The sequence below is a fragment of the Marasmius oreades genome, chromosome 8 (genome assembly GCF_018924745.1).
Source record: "Marasmius oreades isolate 03SP1 chromosome 8, whole genome shotgun sequence".
NCBI classification, from domain to species: domain Eukaryota; kingdom Fungi; phylum Basidiomycota; class Agaricomycetes; order Agaricales; family Marasmiaceae; genus Marasmius; species Marasmius oreades.
This window is the reverse complement of record NC_057330.1, coordinates 504,191-524,024: the sequence shown is the minus strand read 5'-3', so window position 1 is coordinate 524,024 and position 19,834 is coordinate 504,191. Positions and strand designations below refer to the sequence as shown.

Here is a 19,834-nt window from a genome sequence, read left to right as displayed (position 1 = left end):
ATATCTCAGGGATGAAAATAAAACATCTAAAAATAGGAAAATCATCATGCGTGTATACTAGTGTTTTGGAGCTAAATTTATATGTGGTGGTACTAACCTTATAAAAACGAACAGATCATAAATTATACCGACCACGCCTCTCAACCCATGTCTGACATTGACATTCCCCAACCAGCGAAAGCGGTAACCGTCACGTCTCAGCCTCAAGCTGGGATAGAAATGAGTTGAGTCGAGAAATCTCAACGATGGATAGCCACGGGTTCACTGACCATAGACCACCGCTTCTAGATCTTACTGGTGCTCGTAGTCAACAATGTGAACAAACCAAGCACAAGGTTTCTCGTCTTCGTGGAGGGGGAGCCGGAAAGGTGCCGATTTTTCTTTGTTATACTATGACGCTCTTTCGTTGAACTGTCCTCGTCTATTTTAAAAAGGACTGCTTCTTGGGTTTGATAGGATGCTTTCTTTGCTGCGGTGCGTGTTCCCGGCGGCGCAAGGATTTTCCCCTGACCCTTTTCCCTTTTACCCGACCATCTAGAATGCTGCGAGGTGCGGAATGCCAGCCCCTAAACCCCATCGCTGACAGATTTAACATTTTACTCCTTAGGCATGCTGCGATTGTGCTGGTGATATAATATGTGAGTTCAGGTTAAAACTGGGGGGGCCCGTGTGCTGAGGACCTGATTTTTGTCCAGGTTGCCCGTGTGAGATGTGCTGTTAATAGCACTGTGGTTCCCGAACTCCCCGCTTGTACTAGACTTCCACCTAATCTTTGTTCCAAAAATGACCTCTGTTGATGCAGTTCGTGGTAGTCGGCAGCTTCTCGGTTATAACCGAGTATGTTGAAAAACGCAACTTTGCGGACGTGCGTGGACTCTGTAGGGGTAAAAACTTGAGAAGAACAATCTCGGAATACTCATGATGAGCCGCAGCACGGACTGGAATGGTGTGATATTCCCGACAACCTCAGATAGATGCATGTTCATTCGTGTGGAAAGAAGTCTCGGCCACGATTCTGCACCGAAACGCGTCACCGGGTAGTAATTATGTCGATGCCCTACATGTACAGCCATGTTGCGGACGTAAAAAACCTCCTTTCCCCGACCTCGAATCTTTACGAAAGTAGTGGGAAATTTGCGAGTTTGGTATGTTGTTGCTGTATACACAGAGCGGGACGGCGGGTTCGAACTGAGTCACCGAAGCTTCCCGTGTGAATATGAGTGTCAGGATCGTGGCAGGATCTTCGAGCTTTAACGGAAATATCCCTCAAATTGTGATTTTCGTTAAGAATAGGCTCAACTACTCATGCAGCCGACTTATCAGGGTAAAGGGACGGCATTCGTTCGCGCTGATTCCTATCTCAGGGTCTGTTAGTCTTCGGCACCCAAGGTTCAAGAAATGACATAGATCTCCCAAGTTGCACTGGGTGCGAAATAGCATGTTGAAATTTACGCAAATTTGGAGATTATGTTGAACCTATGCTAAAATATGTCAAATATTGGCGTAAATCTCGGCGTAAAACTCCCTCACCCAGTGCTATTTGCTACGCGCTGCCATTCTCCTTGACTTTCCAAGTCGTTTCGTCCCGCCACCTCTATCGCCCCTTCCACCTCTACCACCACCTCTACCACCACCTCTACCACCACCTCTACCACCACCTCTCCGTGAGCCACCCGTATCAAAGTTGTCTGTTGACTCCTTGGTATTTTGTTTAGATCTTCTTCCTTGCCCACCAAACCCAAACTTTTTGTCTCTAACATGACGAGGGGTCTTCTTAACACCCGCGGATCCCGGCTTAGATCGTTTGGCAGGCCGGTCAGCCATAGCGTCTTCAACTGCGACGTCAAAGTCATCTTCTTGCCCTCCACCATTATCCAGGATATCTTTACGTTCTATATAACACCCAAGCATCAGCTTTTTTGCACGGACAGAGCGGAAAATTGAAATATATATAGAAAAGTGACTCACTCCGTTTCAACCCCTTCAACCTCTCCTCCATATCCTTCTTGTTTCTCTCCCTCTCTTTAAGCTTCTCAATCTGCACCTGCTTCCCAAACTTCTTCCCCTCCCGTTCCCTCCGTTTCTCTTCGCTCTTCTTCATACCTGCAGACTCATCCAAAAGCCTCTGTCGGATGCGCTCCATGTGCGAATCCGATTTGACCATTTCTGCAAAGTAGTCGGAGGGACGGGTGAAAGGGAGTTTGTGTTTGGAGGCGAGGCGTTTGGCTTCGGTGGCTCCGTGTAAGGCTTGTTTGTAGCTGGAAGGTAAGGTGATAAGGATGGTGGATAAATGTGAGTAGTAGGGGATTATACATACAATGATAGTTCTCTGTTAAGATCGTCATTGACGTCCACGTCTATCGTTTGAGGATAGGATAGGACAAGTGTTTCTGTCCAGGGTATCGTAGGTTCAAGCTGGATGGTTTCTCGTATCCGTGCTAGAGCGGTCTACGGGAGGGGGGAGAGATCTGAATATTAGACTTTCACAGAATGGATAGATAGAAATCACCTCATTGTCTATCTCGAGTTTCTGTTCTGGAACGGCGTCTGGTTCGAGTTCGACGTCTTCTTCGTCAACTGCGACGAATTGTTCTTCATCTTCTTCTCCATCTTCTCCTTCTTCTCCATCTTCGTCGTCGTCGCTCTCATCACTGAGTTCCCCCTCGTCTTCTACCTCTTCGTTGTCTTCACCTTCCTCCTCACTCCCATCTTCACTACCCCTCAACATCGCGTGGTCAAACTCATTAAGCCCATCCTCCCCAAGAGCCTTCATTAACCTTTCCATTCCTTCTTCATCAACGCCTCCGTATTCCGAATCCGAGTTGGAATCGCTGTCTTCCTCGATGGCGGGTGGTGCGACTTCGACAAGGCTGGATGGAGACTCGGTTTCTCCTTTGGTTTCTCCTTTGGCTTTGAGTTTGACTTTTTCTTTTTCTTTTTCTACGCTTTTATGTGTGGATTTGGCCATAGACCTTTTTTTTTTTTTGGGCGAGCTGAAGGAGGGGATAAAAAAGTTTCCAAGTCGCCGGGCCGGTGATGCACCCTCAGATTTGGTGGACACGTGCCATGCAGGCTGCTAAGTGCTTGACAGCGACGAAGAAAACGTCGACGTCGTTTCGGATCGTATATCTTCAAATTTAACGAACGAATTCAACAAAGTACTACAAGACTAAACTCCCAACCGTTGGAATTATCTACACTCCCAATCTATCTCTATTTTCGATTACCCCTGACCGTTCATATTCTAAAGAAACGGAGACAAGGATCATGTGAAGCTGTATCAATGTTCCCCAGGAGAGATGGTCCCAAACGATCATTCGATACGTTGGCGTAAGTGGGCGAGAATGCGCTTCGGAGGAAAACATGGTGGAGAGTTGAGTTGTTTTGGATTTTGGTGACGAGCTCGCAACGAGGGCTTTCACTATGTTATTGGAACCATCGGTCATTTGGGCAGTAGGTCTAATGCATTTCGCATTTCTGTTTGCCTAAATATGCTTAGTACCTCCTCGTTCTAGATCAATTTTGTATATTGCGAAGAGAAGATCTCATTGGAGGAGGATTCTATGTTTGCAACAACCACGTCTGTTTTTATCCGGACTCAGCTAGAGCCGATGCCAAAGAAGCGTCTTTTTTTTTGAGTTCATCTTTTTCCTTCCACTTGACTCAAACTCCCCTACTAATAGCTCGCGATTCCCTTCCGCAACATAACTCTGCTAAAAAAGACCATGTCCAACGGCGATTACTTCAACAATGCTCTGCAAATTACTACGCCTCAATTCGAACACACATTACCATGTATACGAATATATATTCACAAGATCTGGAGAGCCAAGATACTTGCCATTCTCGCTGAAGGTGTACATGGGGGTAAGTGGAGGTGATATCGATCGCTGAGAAATCCATCGTTTTCATCACCTCTACATAGGTCCAATTTCAAAAGAGACGACATGTACGTGTTTGAAAGATGGCCAACATTATACAACTACTATATTGGATACAATTTTTTTGGAACGCCGAAAAGGATACATGATGTGATCTTTGCAAGGGAGTTTATCGAGGATTTCCTGCGTAATGAGGAGGGGTTCATGGTCATGGGTGAAATATGGTACTTGAGCTATCACACTTTAATTAACTGACTGACCCCTACCTTCATCCCATTTTCCATTGATTTATCAGACGTTACAACTACGCCCGATGCCACACAAGGACTCCGTGCTCGAAGCGTATCATACATCGAACCTGGCAAGATACATCTTGACTCACGGGTGAAACCCGGGATGAGGTTGTACATTGCGAATTCAATCACTATGTTTCTTTGATTTCCACGAGAAGAAGAACGGACGATACTACAATTCATGACACTGTCAAGCCGGGGACATGTATCATGCGGGACAGTGTGGCGAGTAGTAGGGTTATTGTTACGATGTAGCTTCGAATGGAGCGTGGAGATACAACAATGGTGAGTGGTCATTCCAACTCCGATTTTGGAGGTCGGAGGTACGCGCCTACCCATTATTGTTATTGACGCTAACGCCCCCTGTTTCCCGGTGGCGGCAGACAGGCGGATGTTGGAATAGTGTCGCCACCATGACCGTCTTGTGCGTGCCATAAGCACGCACATCAGCATCAGAGACCATTTCAAACCTGAGGGCGCAACGGCGTATGACATTCGGACATTGTTATCTCTCGAGACTGCCCTTGACACTTTATTGGCCTTGGAAACTAAAAGAATACCTCCAGTACTCGATCTCCTTCAAACTGTAAGTGTCGTGCTCGCTGTCGTCCTCGAAATTGTGCTGAAAATGGCTGAATAGGAAACAAGAAACATGGATTTGGACCATGGATACCACTGAAAATGTGGCAAGTAACTTAGACTTTTGGTCAATAAACACCACGTTCTTCCTCCGTCGCTATTTGTGAACGAGGTCACCATGGGAGACCAATATCCATTAGCTGTAGGAGGATACTCTGTGAGCATTTATATCCACGGAAACGGAAACTGAGCTCATTGAACATCTCAGGACATATACGAAGGAGTATTTAAGAATGAGTCGGTATATCTCAAGGTCTTGAGAATCTAAAAGATGAAGGGCAAAGAAATAAGGATCTCCGCGTATGTCTGTCTCGGTCTTTAGTTCATGAGTTTGATGTAAGCTCAGATTTTCTCCGATAGGATTCTACAAAGAGGTCCTGCTATGGACTCACCTCAGTCATCCCAACCTTTTGCCTTTTCTTGGTGTGAATACGACACTTTTCCCCGGCGGCCTTGTCTGGTGTCACCGTGAATGGCGAATGGACATCTAACAAAGTTCTTGGAATTGAATCCAAAGCACGATAAGCTCAGAGCGGTCAGTCCGGAGCCTTGCGCGTCGACCTTCATTAACTCTATGCACAGATTTCTGAGATTGCGGCAGGTATTTTATATCTCCATTCCCAAAATATCGTACACGGTGACATCAAGGGGGTAAGTCAACTTTCTAAGTTGATTGAAATCCAACCTCACCTTAAGCCATTAACTATTACTCGCAGGCGAACATCCTGGTGGACAACATGGGCGATGCTATCTCTCCGACTTCGGTTTAGCCGTAGCTGGCATGACGGCCACTTTACTTAGCTCAATAACAAAGAGTGGTGTAAAGGGTACGATGCGGTGGATGGCACCAGAACTATTTGATTACGACGATGGTCCTACTTCCATTCATGATGGTATTCATAATAACCCTAATCTCGAGAACTTGAAGCCAACAAGGGACATCTACGCCTATGCCTGTACAGTTTACGAGGTACGCGCCTGTTCAGGACCTAGTACCCGAGTTCACATGATTTTTCAACTGTCGGAATAGATCTTAGCTGGGAAACTTCCGTTCGCAAATCTTTCCGATGTGCAGGTAATGTTCAGCGTTCTCGCTGGTAGGCGACCTGAACGACCGACCTTCGTTAATTGGTGCCCCCAATAACATATGGGAGTTGGTTCAGCAATGCTGGGCGCAAGAGTGCCATCTTCGACCAAGAGCTGCTGATATTCATACCTTTCTGTTGCGACTTCGTGGGGGTAACAGTAATACTACGGGAACCATGCCGACTTCAACATCAATTCGAAGAAAGAGACAAGCTGCTAACCCCTGGCCAATAACTAGTTCAACGTAACAGCTCATTTTAGGGTAATGGCGACGGCTACTCTCCATCGAAATGGCAGCCGCTGCTTCATGGTACTCCAGAGAAAAATCACTGTATTACCGAACATCAGCTAGGAACAGTAGTAGCAATTTCTATTTTACCTGTTCCGTCTCACCGGGTATCTGCAGACTACGATCCAGGACAACTGCGACTGAACACGGCTACTTGAGGGTAGGCTCCGACAGACCCCCGTAGCGGCCACTAATATGTTTTAAGTGCCTTTACTCAATCAACTTTTTCTTTTCCATCTCCTTCACCAAAACGATCGTAGCTGAATTCAGAACTCGTGCGACGTAGATACGGCGGTAAGAGTATCACTTCATCTAAACTCTATCTGACATATTTCATTTGTCTCAAGGTCCAACTCTATTCGTTCATACCATATGTACATACTACAAACGAAACGAGCGACAGCAGCCGCAACAGAACGCTTCGACGTCGACTTGTGGCCGTTCAGTGGCATTACATTCGAGGAAGTGTGAAGTGTAATCTAGTGGTAGCTTTCACTGGCTAAGACAGGGTACGCCCTTCCGCACATTTTCCGCCGAACACAGTTCTTCTTGGTCGATTCTATCAATGTCTTTATTCCTCCTCAAAATGGACATGTTCCTTACTTCCTTCCGACGCAACCATTCGAGCCTCGTGACATCTTCAGCTCTTTGAGATTCGTCCTTCTTCTCGGGTATAGAATTTAATTGCTTTACACTCCACTGCAACCTGGCAGCCTGAGACATCGATCGGATCCTTCTCGCATCCTGAAAGCCACAAGTCCAAGCTCCTTACTACAGGGAACGCGCCAGCAAGGACTTAATAATTCCTTCTTCCGTTCCACGAATAACAGGGGAGCGACATTTGCCCGTTCCGAGCCTTTTCTCACAACACATTAGTTTCGAACGCATCCTCCCATCCAGCAACCCCAGGTCCTCGGAGCCCAGTAACACATCATCCTCGCTCTGCTGTTAACAGTCATTCCATTATCAATGGCTTAAGTGGTGGCGTTAGTTTGGATAGCAACGCCTCCGGTAGCGCGTACGGTGACACGACTGGCCCAACCGATTTGGTACCGGAAACCAATACGGGGGGTGGGAAACGTATCGATACTATTCCCGGTGTCTTTGGTGGGCTTCGGGACTAGTCACCAGTGGCAATAATTATGAAACGGTCGAGCCCTTCTGGTAGGGGTCCTAGTCCTGCGATCGGGTCAGCCCCGCTGCCAGTGCCAGTCATGCCAGTCCGAGCGGTCGTCAATCACATTTCGGTGACCTTACTGTCCCCAGCGCTGGAGTAACAGGATTAACGGGTAAGAAGCGGTTTTAACTTGCAATTAAACTTTGACTCGGATGTAAAATTCTTGTTGACAGTAACGGTGCCGCTCAGGCTGTTGGAGGGAAGGTGGCGAATGGTATGTAATTCTAACCTTGTGATAACCTTGTTGAAAAGGGGTCATGAAAGACAGGTCCGTTTCCTGTTCAGTCGGGGGGGGGGGAAGTCGGGGGGGACGGTTAACCTGAGTCCTGACCAAGTTTGTTCTTTTACTTAGGTGATCTACCTGATGGTCGGACCTATGTTCTTTTTTCTTACAGTGTCTCGTTGGCTCAACGCTGACGAGTTGCTTAATCTCAACGTACCGAGAATGTCGAGATTTCCGTTCTTATACTGCTAAAGAAATGACATATCATTCTCGTAACTGCAAAAAATTCGGTTCTGCATTTGCATGTTTACGGTCCATATTGGGGTGTGTGAGAATAAATCCTCGATGCATCTTAGTTTGCCGCGGCGTAATCATGTCATCCCTGTCTTCCTCCAACACATGATCATTTCGGGATGCGGCTATTGAAAAGGCGGAGTGCTGCCTTAAACCACAGTCTTGCTCACTTCACCCCCCCGGATTTCGACCAAACCTAGTCAACACTGCCCCAGGGATGACGGACTGGAAACCGGAACGAACAGTAGAGGAGTGTGCGTAGCCTGGTCTCTGTAGCATTAGTAGTCGTGCTAACGTCTGTTTGCAGGCAACAAGATTCTCTGTGCCCCAGGGACTCCTCACGAACTGGAACGACGAGTATGGGATCTATTTAGCAGAGTTTTGATCGATATTGTTCTCAAATTCTAGTCGCGATAGGTGGTTGACGGTCGTGTTCAGCGCGTTTACAAAAACTTGTGGCCTTCTCTGCGAGACTTTTGGCTATGGGCCTGCAACGAACACACGGACAAGACTTTCATTGTCTACGAAAAGCAGCGATATAGCTACGCGCAAACCCTTGCTCGGGCTGCGAAGGCTGCTGATATGTTTAGGACCGTATACGGTATCCAGAAAGGTTCTTGTCCGCGCGTATGCTCCTTTATCTGCTGCCTTTAATCTTGTGTCGCTCGCACTTTAGGTGACCGGGTTTCGATTTGTAGCCGCAACTATCCTGACTATATGGTCGCATTTTGGGCTTGCCGTGAGTCGCTGCGAATAGAAACATGTTTTGGGGCTGAATCACGCCCCACGCAGAATTGATTGGGGCTGTCGCTGTTCTCCTCAATGCGTGCGTGACCTCTCTTTATGCTTTCCCCGCCCATTTCTAATCGTCTCAAAAAAGTTGGCTACCTCAAGATGGTCAAATATTCTGTATCGCACACACCCAAACGAAGCTGCTGATCCTCGACTCCGAACGAGCCGATGTACTGGCTTCTGTCGTCAAAAAATTGTTCAAAAATGGGACAAAGGCAATTCTTGTGCTCGAAAGCGGAAAGCAAACTTGGGCGAACATGTCTAGCTGGGATGAAAATCTAGAAGAATTCAAATCTGATGGGAGTAGTGTCCTTCGTGAAAGTATCAAGATTTTACCGGACGATAACGCAACGATATTTTTCACTTCAGGAACAACCGGTAGACCCAGTAAGTAGTATGCAAGTCTTTCATTCTGTCGATGTCCCTTATCTGATGCAATCCTTTATTTAGAGGGCGTTCTGAGTACTCAGCGTCAATTTGCCACGAACATCTTGAATGTAGCTTGAAACATCTCCCAGTTCTGCGCATTCACTAACTAATTCGTACATCAATTCTAGACCGCTATCGCTGGTATGAGGGACACATTACGACGAGGGGAAGACCTTACTCCTCCCGAACCCGGACCACAAAAAGGGCTTCTGGTCTCCGTCCCCCTCTTCCGTAAGGGTCTCCCCCTCAAATTATATTTATGTCCTGAATCACATACAGATGTGACCGGCTTGACGAGTAACACGGTACGAGTCGTCTCCGCATGTTTAGAAGTGAATACTTAGGATTTGAAGATGCTGGGAGTTTTACTTGGATACAAGATCATTCTAATGCGCAGATGGGACGCGAGGGAAGGTACGATGATGGTTTTTTTTGGGTACTGTTCTAACGCCCACGACGACTGATTTCAGCGGTCAGGTAAAACCCTTCTATTTTTACTACTCTCACAACATGTTTAAGGAGTGCGACAGGCTCATCAATACCGAAAACATAGTATCTGCTGGAGGGTGGGCTTCTCCCGTTCTATTGATTTATCGTCAATCTCAATCACCGATAATGTAGAGTGCCATCCATGGTGGCTGACATGCTTGAAGTTGGAGGATTCTCTGTGGAAGCTCTCAGTTTTGGTGGAGCACCTGCCTCCAAGATGCTTGCTCACACAATACAAGCGAAAGTCCCTGGTGCCAGGGCGTTCGTCTCTGTTCTTCCCAATGTTGTTTCTGGACACCATATTGACGCACATATTACGACAGGGGACAAGGCTATGGTGCTACCGAAACCAATTCTGTTGCTGTATCGTTTGGTGAGGATGTTGATGTTTCGTGTGCTCCCACTCACTAGCTGTAAAATCTTAATTCGGACTGTAGCTGGACTTGATCATCTGCTGAAGCCCACAAGTTGGTACGTGCTGTAGTCTTGATTTTATCTCTACTGAATATGTTTTGTACTTAGTGGATTACCCTCTCCCGTCAATGACCTCCTGATAGTGGATCCAAGCCTTGCAGTCGAGGTTCCTACAGGTCAGGTAGGCGAGGTCTGGATAAGAGGCCCGAACGTGATGCAAGAATATTGGCGTGATCCTGGTACGTTTCAGTGCATCTCTCATTTGAATGATACTCATGAATCGACGGTTAGAGGCCACGAACAAGGTCGTGCTGTTCCGTTCTTAATTTACTTTCTCCTGTTCATGGGCTTCAATCTCCCAGGCAATCACAAAAGATGGTTGGTTCCGAACCGGCGATTTGGGATACCTCGATGAAGAAGGCTTTTTGTTTATCAAAGACCGACTAAAGGATATCATCATTCGTGCTGGTGAAAACATCGTACGTTCGACCTGGATATCGATCCCACCATTTATTGATATCTGTTTTCAATCGCGCAGGATTCTGTGTCTGTCGAGAATGCACTTTACGAAGAACCTGGTGTACTGGAAGCTGCGGCTATTGGTGTCCCTGATCGACGTCTCGGTGAACTAGTCGCTGCAGTAGTTACGATAAAACCGAGTTACAAGGGCAAGGTTACGGAACATTCGTTGATTGAGCTTGCCCGTGGAAAGTAAGTTAACCGTCTAAGCTAGTTTTGCCTGAAGCTAATGATATTCGACGTGGAGGCTTCCGAGATTCGCTGTACCTGTAATGGTAATCGTCCAGACGACCGAAATGGGTCAGGCGTTCTTGATCTCTCTGTCATTATTGGTACTGATTCACGCACTTACTCGTTTCAAGAACACACTCCAAGTGGCAAGATCAAGAAGGGGGTACTCCGAACCTTAGCTCGTGAGGAATGGGAGAAAAGACAAGGAGAGACTCCCAAAAGTAAACTGTAAGGAGATGAGATGGAGTATATATATATCTCTTTTTGTTTTGCTACGTTGGTAGAAAGGCCGCTTGCCTAGTAAATTTATGTTCCCACGGTTCTTTATGCCAGTCTGGAACCACCTGCCCTCCAATATTGAACTGCTTCGCATGTATTTTATATCAGAAACTTAGCGCTGAAGACGAGACGAGCTGCCATGGTCCCACCGTCTGTACCACTTCGCATCGCGGTGGTGCAGTTCTGTCCCAAGGTTTGCCTGATCTTAATAAACTCTCTTTGAGGTGCCTTACCAGAAGCCTTTTTGCTCTAGATAGGACAGATCCAAGCTAACATCAAGCGGGCAAAGGAACTCTGCAGAAAGTAGGCCCGGCCGTCGTTCACTCAAGCATGGGAGTGCTTAGTCTATGAATGCGCAGGATTGAACCCCGTTCGGTCGATCTCGTTTGCTTTCCAGAGATGGTATTCTCAGGTATGATCACAAGGCTATTTTTCTCATCATCCCCACATAATCTTTAATAGGTTATGTGTTCGAGAACGCGAAAGCAATAAAGCCCTACCTCGAACCTCATAGAACTGGCCCAACTTCACAGTTCTGCTCCGAACTCGCAAAACGTCTGGGATGCTATGTTTTCGCGGGTTATCCGGAACGTCTTGAAGGTGATGAAATAAGTGCGACACCAGAAGAACAGGAGGAGAGTGGTCAAACTGGAACTGGAGGTCCTGTAGGAGCAAATAGCGCAGTTTTGTGTGGACCGAATGGTGAATGGGTGGGAAACTATCGCAAGACACATCTATTCGAGGTCGATGAAACTTGGGCCAAAGCAGGTGCGCGCGTCCTTCTGAGTCGTTTTGACCATCATCGGATGACGGCGAATTGTTTAGGGAGCGGTTTCAAGACATTTGATTTACCGTCACCTCTAGGTCGAGTCAGCATCGGAATATGTATGGACTTGAATGTACAACCACCCCATACGTGGACCAGTTTGGATGGGCCATACGAACTCGCAACATATACACAATCCCAAGATTCCAAAATCCTGATTCTCTTGAATGCTTGGCTGGACTCTGGAAAGGATGGAGAAGAAGAAAGCGATTGGGCCACCCTAAACTTTTGGGCCATGCGTCTTCGTCCCCTTTGGGCATCAGAATCCGAGTCAGACGCGTCAGATGCTACACACTCCACGCATGCGAATGGCGGGGAGAAACAGACTATCGTCGTCGTGTGCAACAGAACGGGGGAGGAGAATGGTTCGTATTTCAGATTAAGACTTGTTGTGAAATGCAGGACCTGATGTATGGTTTGTAATCGCAGGCAGGACTTTTGCAGGTTCTTCAACAATCTTTAGTATGTGTCAAGGCTCTGGTCGGCCTAGAGTCCTCGACATGATGGGACGTAGACAGGAGGAGGTGCGAATGTGGACTACCGCCACATAACGCTCGCTCGTGGGCTTCGAAAAGGATGTGATTATATTATGGCGTTGATAGGGTATGTGTATTTGTAACAAGCTACACCAGCTAAGGGTCTACTATGGGCTGTTGCTTAGGTTCTTATCATGCATGGTGCGGTTAGCTGGACTACCATCGGTCAGCTATCCTCCGTCAACTGTGCAGGGGGGGAGTCGTCAACTTTGTAGGCTTCGTCATGAACATTTGGAAAAGCTACTTCAAGAGATACAAGAGATAGCCGTGAATAGCCGTGAGGTCCAGCACTGGTCCAGCCAGATCCCACTCCAGCGCGCAACCCAAAAACCACTTCCTTACCTCACTACTTTCAGTATCTTGGAGCTCCATTCACCTCACTAAACCTTGCTTTGAAAGGACTAACCTTCTCCTCACTACCACGGTACTACTATCAACAGCTCAACATCGGTCTAACAAGGCTTGTGTTGGGCGCCCAACATCTTTTTTTGCGTCCACTTCTCGACGTTCATCATCATATATGTCCATCCTAAGCTACATACATCTTTCAGGACCTCAATCGCGACGCTGGTAGCGGTGCTATTCGGCGTTCTAAAGACTAAAGCCCAGATCTCAGATCAGTAACTTATACAATTTGCTGGTGAACTTTTCGGCTTTTCTGGGCGTTTCGGCCGGTTCGACCAGTCCACAACCTCGCAAGTTCACCAGCTTCTTCACGTATCGCAACTACGCTCCAGCCAACGAGAACCAAGTTGCTGGCATGTACTCTAAAATACGATAGCTACCCTCAGAAACCCTCCAACAGTGGAGGTTTTCCTGAAATGTCAAGGTGACCGGAAAACTTTGGCGGGCGGACCGGAGCAAAACCGACATAGCTGGTGACTGATTTTCGACCCTGGTTAATTAAGTATTCCTCATACGGCTTTCTTGGACGACACGATAGATGATTGTTTCATTCCAAAAGGTCAGCAACCCCTTTGTTGTCTTTCCTTGTTTATTTATCAGGATGAGTAGACCACAGCCACAGTAGGTCGACTTGTTGGCTTGTGCAAGCCCAAAAAGTCGTCAAAAAGTCCTCACCAGTAAATTGTCAAAATGCTGATGCACGGCTATTTCAGGTTTTTTTTGCCCTATCAGGCCTTTACGAGAGGGAAAATTAGCGTTTGCTGCGATTGCATGGTGTCCGCACATACTCACCCACGAAATTAGTACGTGGTATGATGATCTGCGTCTCTGTCACTCGTCTTCCCTTCTCCCTCTTCAATTGACGAGCCACCGTCATGTCGAAACAATTCCAGTCAACCCCTGGATGTCCGCCATCGCCAGCTCAATCGCAGTGGGCGTGTGATGGATCTGTTGGTTCTATTCACTTCTTAGCTTTCTGTGGGCCACGGTGAGTGCAACTACGATACGCCTTAATCACCGTCATCTGAGAACAAAGGCTATATAAGCCCAAGATTTAGTGCGACAGACCGTCCTTTTCGTGATGTCGGACGAGAGTTCCAGCCATACAGCCCGTAGCCCACTCTCCAGGCCTCGTACCCTCGTTCTGTGCTTCGATGGCACCTCGAGTGAATACGACGGCGATGTACAGTTCTCGTTATCGTTTCCTCAGTCTTGCCCTGACAGAAAGTTTACAGAATACAAACGTCGTCAAGTTCTTTTCGTTGTTAAAGAAGGATAACTGCGATGAGCAGCTATGTTATTATCAGGTGAAGATCCTTTCACAACCATGTTTGGAGACTCGGTACTAGTAGTGATCCAAATTTACTATCTTTTTTCAACTCTGTCAGGCAGGAATTGGTACTTACTTCGACCCTGGTGTCGTGTCGCCACTTTTACGGTTGGGAGCGACGCTATTGGATGAGGCTTTCGCTTGGTGCGTTGGTTACACTACTCATTGCTTCATTCTCGCAGTTCATCCTCATGCGTAGGTATCTCTCAGCACATGTAGTGGAGGGTTATAGATTTATCATGCAGAACTACAAGCCCCGTGATAAGATTTGTATGTTCGGTAAGTTGTTGCGATCCTTGCCTCTGTGTGCTGGCGCTCACCTTGGGCTTTATTTTGTTGATCAGGATTCTCTCGAGGAGCTTATACTGCACGCGCACTTGGGGGGATGTTGTTCAAAGTATGTCCTAACGCGGCCCAGGTCCAACTCGTGCTGAATCTCCGAACCCCTTCCATCTTACCTCCCGTCATCAGATCGGTCTACTCCCTCGAGACAATTATGAACAAATCCCCTTCGCATATAAGCTGTACAAGAGAACGGACAAGGAGGGCGTCGAATTAGCGGCGGGATTCAAAGATACTTATTGTACAACGGTCACTGTGGAATTCATAGGTGTTTGGTGCGTTTCGTGTTCTCGATTCCTTTGTTTCATGAGTACTGAGTGGCCCTTCTTATCTTTTTGCTCTTCATTCTCAGGGACACAGTTTCCTCTGTCGGTTTCATCACGAACAGAACCCTCCCTTTCACGAACTCGAACTCGTCCGTCAAGACATTTCGCCATGCCCTATCGCTTGATGAGGTATGGTTATCGATCTCTATGTCCTATTCATGTTGTTTTGATTTCTTTCTGCATCAGCGACAGGCGAAGTTCAGGGCAAATCTCTACCATCGACCAACCGCTTCCGACAACGTAAGCGTCGCACGCAAGATACTTGATCGCGTTATTGGCATATTCTGCAGAAGTGGAAGACCTCCGGGGGCGATGGACCCTGAATGTTCCTCTGAAAGTCCAAGTACAGATGTGCTTGAAGTCTGGTTCGCTGGTTGGCATGGCGGTGGGTATCCAGATACTTGTTTCCTCTTCATTTCAATCGCTCATGTTTCATCCTCAATGGCCTTGGGAACTTTGATATTCCTAGATGTCGGTGGTGGAGCGGTGTCGAACAGCGAACCCCATTCTCTCGGAGACATTTCCCTCAGGTGGATGGTACGTCAAGTCATGTTAGCCCAATGTGGGATTCTATTCAGAGACGAGGCGTTAACGAGGTTGTGGGATATCCCTACCGCTTCACTACCCGTTCCTACCAAAGCGAACGAATCATCTTTGGAACGAGACAGGCAGGACGCTGTAATGCCCCTGCATGATGAGTTGAAATTTGAGTTGAAAGCGAGTCATATCCTATGGTGGATTTTGGAGGTTATCCCAATGCATTATTCGTGGCAGGATGCGAGAGATGTTTGGCATACGACGTTTAGGTGAGTTTCTCATCTCCCATTTCTTGTGCAACGTCTATCTCACGTTCGAGTATTATGGTATAGAGCCAATTTGGGTAAAGGAAGATTCAGGACGAACATCCCATATTTCATGCGACTGTTCTGCAAAGGATGAAAGACGAGAGTCTGAAGTATAAGCCTAACGCAATATGGAAGGAGGGAACGGAGGTCTATGTTGATTGATAGTCGTTTATTTACGAGTGTGATATATACAGTATGTATGTGGTTTCCAGATAGCGGTCGTAATACACTTTATTGTCACGGAAGTACGTTCTCTCACCGTTTGGACACCGTTTGAGGCCTCAGTTTCTTCGCGACGGCCGTGCAAGACTCCCAGTCAGTTGGGCAGCATATTTCCCTCCATCTCCCCATACGGGATAGAATTATCGCTGGCATGCCGGACGTGCTCGATAGACCTAGACAAGGGGGCCCACCGATTAAAAAAAAAGACCGGGGGTCGGTTTTCGCTGAGACGACCCCTTGGGGGACCCCCCCCCCTCCCTATGTACGCTTCCCACGCACCATATATGGTAAGTACACGTGTCTCTGACCCTCCTCTTCTATTTTTTACATCACTCGCGAATGACACTACACATTTTTCTCACTCTCTACCCAACCATTAATGATGACAGGTTCTGGTATTGGTATTTCATTGGAGTATATATCTTCTGAGCCTAGAATATTATATCTGTTAGCTTTTTAAACTAAGATTTCCTGGAAATGAAATACCACAGTATCACTCCAGTGATTGACTGTTCAATGAGTCTTGATGGATGATGCTTTCGGGTATGGAATAAGGTTACAAACAGTCCCAGAGAGTTGATTACAACAACCACTCTTAGATTATATATTTATTACCCTTCAGAAACTCAGAATTGGCTCAGAATCCACAATTGGACCTTGCCAAAGTGCAGATGTAGGTGGGTCTAAAAATTTTTTTTTCACCCTGCTGGCCAGACCCCCCCCCCAGGTCACGGTCAGGGAATCAAATCCGTGGGCCCCCTTGGACCTAGAATTTTTGGCTGCTACTCAGCAAGACTTGATGAGTTTTCGAACAGAACGTACATTGACAAATTATATAACCTCCACCCGGTATCATATTCAAGTGTAAATATGATATTAGACATAGGTAGGAAACAGTTTTATTGCATTACATCCAATTGCGTGGTCCCTTCCTCAGCGGCGCGACGAGTTTCTCTTGACAACAGTATTATTGCTACTGGATCCGTATCGGCGAAATTGATCAATTATTTAGGTTCTTATCATGTACTGCAATATTGTAGGTCAGTCATTATTCGTCAAGGATGGACAAGAAATTTGCGCACTACATTTGGCAAAGGCACATAACGAGCGTTTGAACCTGATTATCCTCATCACCATTCTCACGTCTGAAGCCGTTGGCTCCCTCTAGAGAGTAGCTGTAGCTGCGTCGAGCTGCCTGCTAAAAGTCGAGGTACCCGGCCTATTTGCGGTTTCACTGCGAGCGAGGCCGGTCGGGTCGCACAGAGGTCGATTGGAATGGTAAGGAGGTGAGCGTGAAGTCGAGAAATAAAATGTGGTGATGACACAATATATGATAGAAAGCATGCAGCTGCAGCTTACGGGTCGGACTATACGATTCCGGAAGATGACACGGCTGTCAATGACCACGTGGTGTGACTGTCCGCGTCGTCACTCGACTTTCCTTCTCTCCTTGTTCCCACCCTCCTCCATGATCCATCTTAGCCTCTTCATATTTGACGAGCCAGTATCAATGTCGAACAGTTAGCGTAGGAGAAATCGAGCTGTCTTTAACGCCACTGCCAGCTTCACCGCAGCAGGCGTGTGATGGAGCATCAATGATGGAATTTCTTCATCCAACATATCAAGTTCTCACTCACACGCATCATGAGTAAGTACATCATCGTGTTACCGGATTTGTTCTCTTCTCTCTGTGGAGCCATGTCACGGTGAGTGTAACATATACTGAAGCATCTGCCAGAATTGACGTTTTAGGTTTGGCTGTCGCTCACCATGAGGACAAGGGCTATATAAACCCAACGTTCAGCGACGGACCATCGTTTTCCTAATGTCAGACCAGAGCTTCAGCCATCCGTCACTCTCCAATCCCCGTACCCTCGTTTTGTGCTTCGATGGCACCTCAAGTGAATACGACGGCGATGTACAGTTCTCGTTATCGTTTCCTCAGTCTTGCCCTGACAGAAAGTTTACAGAATACAAACGTCGTCAAGTTCTTTTTGTTGTTAAAGAAGGATAACTGCGATGAGCAGCTATGTTATTATCAGGTGAAGATCCTTTCACAACCATGTTTGGAGACTCAGTACTAGTAGTGATCCAAATTTACCATCTTCTTTCAACTCTGTCAGGCAGGAATTGGTACCTATTTCGACCCGGGCGTCGTGTCGCCACTTCTACAGTGGGGAGCAATGGTCTTGGATGAGGCTTTCGCTTGGTGCGTTGGTTACGCTTTCAGTGCTTCGTTCTCGCGCTTCAACATCTTGCGTAGGTACCTCTCAGCACATGTAGTGGAGGGTTATAGATTTATCATGCAGAACTACAAGTCCGGTGATAAGATTTGCATATTCGGTAAGTTTGTGTAATGCTTACCTCTGTGTGCGGGGGCTCACATTGGGCTGTTTGTTGGTCAGGATTCTCTCGAGGAGCCTATACTGCACGCGCAGTTGGGGGGATGTTGTTTAAAGTATGTCTCAACCCGGTTCTCGTGCACTTCTGAATTTTCTGAACCTCTCTTCCCTCTCCTGTTTTCCGTCAACAGATCGGTCTACTCCCTCGAGACAATTTTGAACAAATTCCGTTCGCATATAAACTGTACAAGAGGACAGACAAGGAGGGCATCGAACTGGCGGCAGGATTCAAAGATACTTATTGTACAACTGTCACTGTGGAATTCATGGGTGTTTGGTACGTTTCGTGTTCTCGATCCCTTTCTTTAGAGGTACTGAGTGGTGCTTTATCCTTTTGCTCTTCATTCTCAGGGAGACAGTTTCCTCTGTCGGTGTAATCATGAACAAAACCCTTCCTTTCACGAACTCAAATACGTCCATTAAGACGTTCCGCCATGCCATATCCCTTGATGAGGTAGGCACTGTTTCTTTCTTTCCACCCCTTCTTCAAGTTGACTATTTTTTCATCTGCATCAGCGACGGGCGAAGTTTAGGGCAAATCTCTTCCATCGGCCAATCGCTTCCGGCAACATCGCAAACAAGAAAGGTAATCGCGGTTTGGGCTTGTTCCGGAGAACTAGACGACTTCCGGAGGACGTGGAGAACGAACCGTCATCGGGAGGTCCAAGTACAGATGTACTTGAAGTTTGGTTCGCTGGTTGCCATGGCGGTGGGTATCCAGATATCTGTTTCCCCTTCAATTCAATCACTCATGTTTCACCCTCAATCACCTTGGGAACTTGATATTCCTAGATGTCGGTGGTGGATCCGTATCGAACAGCGAGCCCCATTCCCTCGGAAACATTTCCCTCAGATGGATGATACGTCAAGTCATATTATCCCAATGTGGGGTTCTCTTCAAAAACGAAGCATTGTCGAAGACTTGGGTTGATTTCCCCCCGACTCCACTCCCCTTTCCTACCAAAGCGAAAGAATCATGGTCGGAGAAAGGCAGCACGTCTGATAATGGTGTGGCCGAATCGGACAGGCAGGATGCTGTGACGCCCCTGCATGATCAGTTAAAACTCAAAGGGGGTAATATCCTGTGGTGGATTTTGGAAATTATCCCATTAGACTATTCGTGGCAGGATGCGAAAGGTGTTTGGCATTCGACGTTTAAGTGAGTTCTCGTATCTCCCATTCCTTGTGCACCAATCTCACGTGCGAGTGTGATGATATAGAGCCAATTTGGGTAAGGGAAGGAAGATTGAGGATGAACATCCCAAATTCCATACGACTGTTATGGAAAGAATGAAAACTGAGAGTCTGAAGTATAGACCTAATGCTATATGGCAGCGCGGAACAGAGGCTTATGTTGATTGATGGTCGTTCATGATGGTTGTAAGTGTATACGGTTTCCAGATACCCCAACAGACTTTTCCTTCATGTTTATGCTGTAGCAATCTATTTTAGTGCCATGAAAGCAATCTTAACATTCAAGGAACACTTTGTCTCGCTTTTTGTTGAATTCCGCGTCGTTGAGGCTTTCGTTTCTACCCGAACAATGGTGTGATACCGCCAGCTCA

General features: G+C 46.9%; 6 protein-coding genes across 8 annotated transcripts; 5 read left to right on the top strand and 1 right to left on the bottom strand.

Annotated features, from left to right (window-relative positions):
* Nucleotides 1-1,253: 1,253 nt before the first annotated feature.
* On the bottom strand, nucleotides 1,254-3,025 carry E1B28_012071 (uncharacterized protein). Of its 2 annotated transcripts, XM_043157140.1 has the most exons (5): nucleotides 2,510-3,025; nucleotides 2,318-2,448; nucleotides 1,969-2,258; nucleotides 1,531-1,892; nucleotides 1,309-1,481 (listed from the first exon to the last, which is right to left on the bottom strand). In XM_043157140.1, exons 1-4 carry the CDS (start codon nucleotides 2,966-2,968, stop codon nucleotides 1,537-1,539), a joined length of 1,236 nt encoding a protein of 411 aa, XP_043004506.1. In that variant the 5' UTR covers nucleotides 2,969-3,025; the 3' UTR covers nucleotides 1,309-1,481; nucleotides 1,531-1,536. The 2 variants fall into 2 exon arrangements, with proteins under 2 accessions (XP_043004507.1, XP_043004506.1); XM_043157141.1 differs by having other exon boundaries at nucleotides 1,254-1,476; nucleotides 1,531-2,258.
* Nucleotides 3,026-5,594: 2,569 nt separating this feature from the next.
* Nucleotides 5,595-5,957, top strand: E1B28_012070 (uncharacterized protein; the record flags this gene model as incomplete). The annotated part of the gene is made up of 2 exons (XM_043157139.1): nucleotides 5,595-5,783; nucleotides 5,844-5,957. 2 exons carry the CDS (start codon nucleotides 5,595-5,597, stop codon nucleotides 5,955-5,957), a joined length of 303 nt encoding a protein of 100 aa, XP_043004505.1.
* Nucleotides 5,958-7,977: 2,020 nt separating this feature from the next.
* Nucleotides 7,978-11,089, top strand: E1B28_012069 (uncharacterized protein). Its single transcript, XM_043157138.1, has 19 exons — nucleotides 7,978-8,136; nucleotides 8,190-8,239; nucleotides 8,300-8,495; nucleotides 8,559-8,621; nucleotides 8,675-8,708; nucleotides 8,763-9,061; nucleotides 9,125-9,171; nucleotides 9,232-9,334; nucleotides 9,383-9,408; nucleotides 9,457-9,517; nucleotides 9,574-9,580; nucleotides 9,634-9,669; nucleotides 9,725-10,063; nucleotides 10,115-10,245; nucleotides 10,298-10,311; nucleotides 10,369-10,485; nucleotides 10,545-10,717; nucleotides 10,773-10,825; nucleotides 10,888-11,089. Exons 1-19 carry the CDS (start codon nucleotides 8,100-8,102, stop codon nucleotides 10,986-10,988), a joined length of 1,887 nt encoding a protein of 628 aa, XP_043004504.1. The 5' UTR covers nucleotides 7,978-8,099; the 3' UTR covers nucleotides 10,989-11,089.
* Nucleotides 11,090-11,174: 85 nt separating this feature from the next.
* Nucleotides 11,175-12,412, top strand: E1B28_012068 (uncharacterized protein; the record flags this gene model as incomplete). Its single annotated transcript, XM_043157137.1, has 6 exons — nucleotides 11,175-11,228; nucleotides 11,289-11,338; nucleotides 11,395-11,447; nucleotides 11,498-11,803; nucleotides 11,861-12,226; nucleotides 12,291-12,412. 6 exons carry the CDS (start codon nucleotides 11,175-11,177, stop codon nucleotides 12,410-12,412), a joined length of 951 nt encoding a protein of 316 aa, XP_043004503.1.
* Nucleotides 12,413-13,340: 928 nt separating this feature from the next.
* Nucleotides 13,341-15,739, top strand: E1B28_012067 (uncharacterized protein; the record flags this gene model as incomplete). The annotated part of the gene is made up of 14 exons (XM_043157136.1): nucleotides 13,341-13,361; nucleotides 13,412-13,458; nucleotides 13,516-13,558; nucleotides 13,775-13,790; nucleotides 13,849-13,985; nucleotides 14,038-14,109; nucleotides 14,191-14,276; nucleotides 14,332-14,411; nucleotides 14,477-14,529; nucleotides 14,604-14,749; nucleotides 14,827-14,929; nucleotides 14,987-15,185; nucleotides 15,270-15,606; nucleotides 15,670-15,739. The coding sequence occupies 14 exons, from the start codon at nucleotides 13,341-13,343 to the stop codon at nucleotides 15,737-15,739; spliced, it is 1,410 nt and encodes a 469-aa protein (XP_043004502.1).
* A 1,584-nt stretch (nucleotides 15,740-17,323) lies between these two features.
* On the top strand, nucleotides 17,324-19,765 carry E1B28_012066 (uncharacterized protein). Of its 2 annotated transcripts, XM_043157134.1 has the most exons (11): nucleotides 17,324-17,573; nucleotides 17,620-17,785; nucleotides 17,838-17,909; nucleotides 17,991-18,076; nucleotides 18,131-18,210; nucleotides 18,273-18,325; nucleotides 18,401-18,546; nucleotides 18,621-18,723; nucleotides 18,786-18,978; nucleotides 19,062-19,428; nucleotides 19,490-19,765. In XM_043157134.1, the coding sequence occupies exons 2-11, from the start codon at nucleotides 17,693-17,695 to the stop codon at nucleotides 19,629-19,631; spliced, it is 1,335 nt and encodes a 444-aa protein (XP_043004500.1). In that variant the 5' UTR covers nucleotides 17,324-17,573; nucleotides 17,620-17,692; the 3' UTR covers nucleotides 19,632-19,765. The 2 variants fall into 2 exon arrangements, with proteins under 2 accessions (XP_043004500.1, XP_043004501.1); XM_043157135.1 differs by having other exon boundaries at nucleotides 17,838-18,076.
* The last annotated feature ends 69 nt before the right edge of the window (nucleotides 19,766-19,834 follow it).

What these genes read in the sequence shown, in the direction of transcription:
- E1B28_012066 (XM_043157134.1), top strand. Translation starts at nt 17,693, where the DNA reads ATGTCAGACCAGAGCTTCAGCCATCCGTCACTCTCCAATCCCCGTACC. An exon ending in AGCAGCTATGTTATTATCAG is followed by an intron (nt 17,910 to 17,990) that starts GTGAAGATCCTT and finishes CAACTCTGTCAG; the next exon opens with GCAGGAATTGGTACCTATTT. An exon ending in ATGCCATATCCCTTGATGAG is followed by an intron (nt 18,724 to 18,785) that starts GTAGGCACTGTT and finishes CATCTGCATCAG; the next exon opens with CGACGGGCGAAGTTTAGGGC.
- E1B28_012069 (XM_043157138.1), top strand. Translation starts at nt 8,100, where the DNA reads ATGACGGACTGGAAACCGGAACGAACAGTAGAGGAGT. An exon ending in TTGCCACGAACATCTTGAAT is followed by an intron (nt 9,172 to 9,231) that starts GTAGCTTGAAAC and finishes CATCAATTCTAG; the next exon opens with ACCGCTATCGCTGGTATGAG. An exon ending in CCGGCTTGACGAGTAACACG is followed by an intron (nt 9,409 to 9,456) that starts GTACGAGTCGTC and finishes TAGGATTTGAAG; the next exon opens with ATGCTGGGAGTTTTACTTGG.
- E1B28_012071 (XM_043157140.1), bottom strand. Translation starts at nt 2,968, where the DNA reads ATGGCCAAATCCACACATAAAAGCGTAGAAAAAGAAAAAGAAAAAGTC. An exon ending in CTTAACAGAGAACTATCATT is followed by an intron (nt 2,259 to 2,317) that starts GTATGTATAATC and finishes CTTACCTTCCAG; the next exon opens with CTACAAACAAGCCTTACACG. An exon ending in GTTGAAGGGGTTGAAACGGA is followed by an intron (nt 1,893 to 1,968) that starts GTGAGTCACTTT and finishes GGTGTTATATAG; the next exon opens with AACGTAAAGATATCCTGGAT.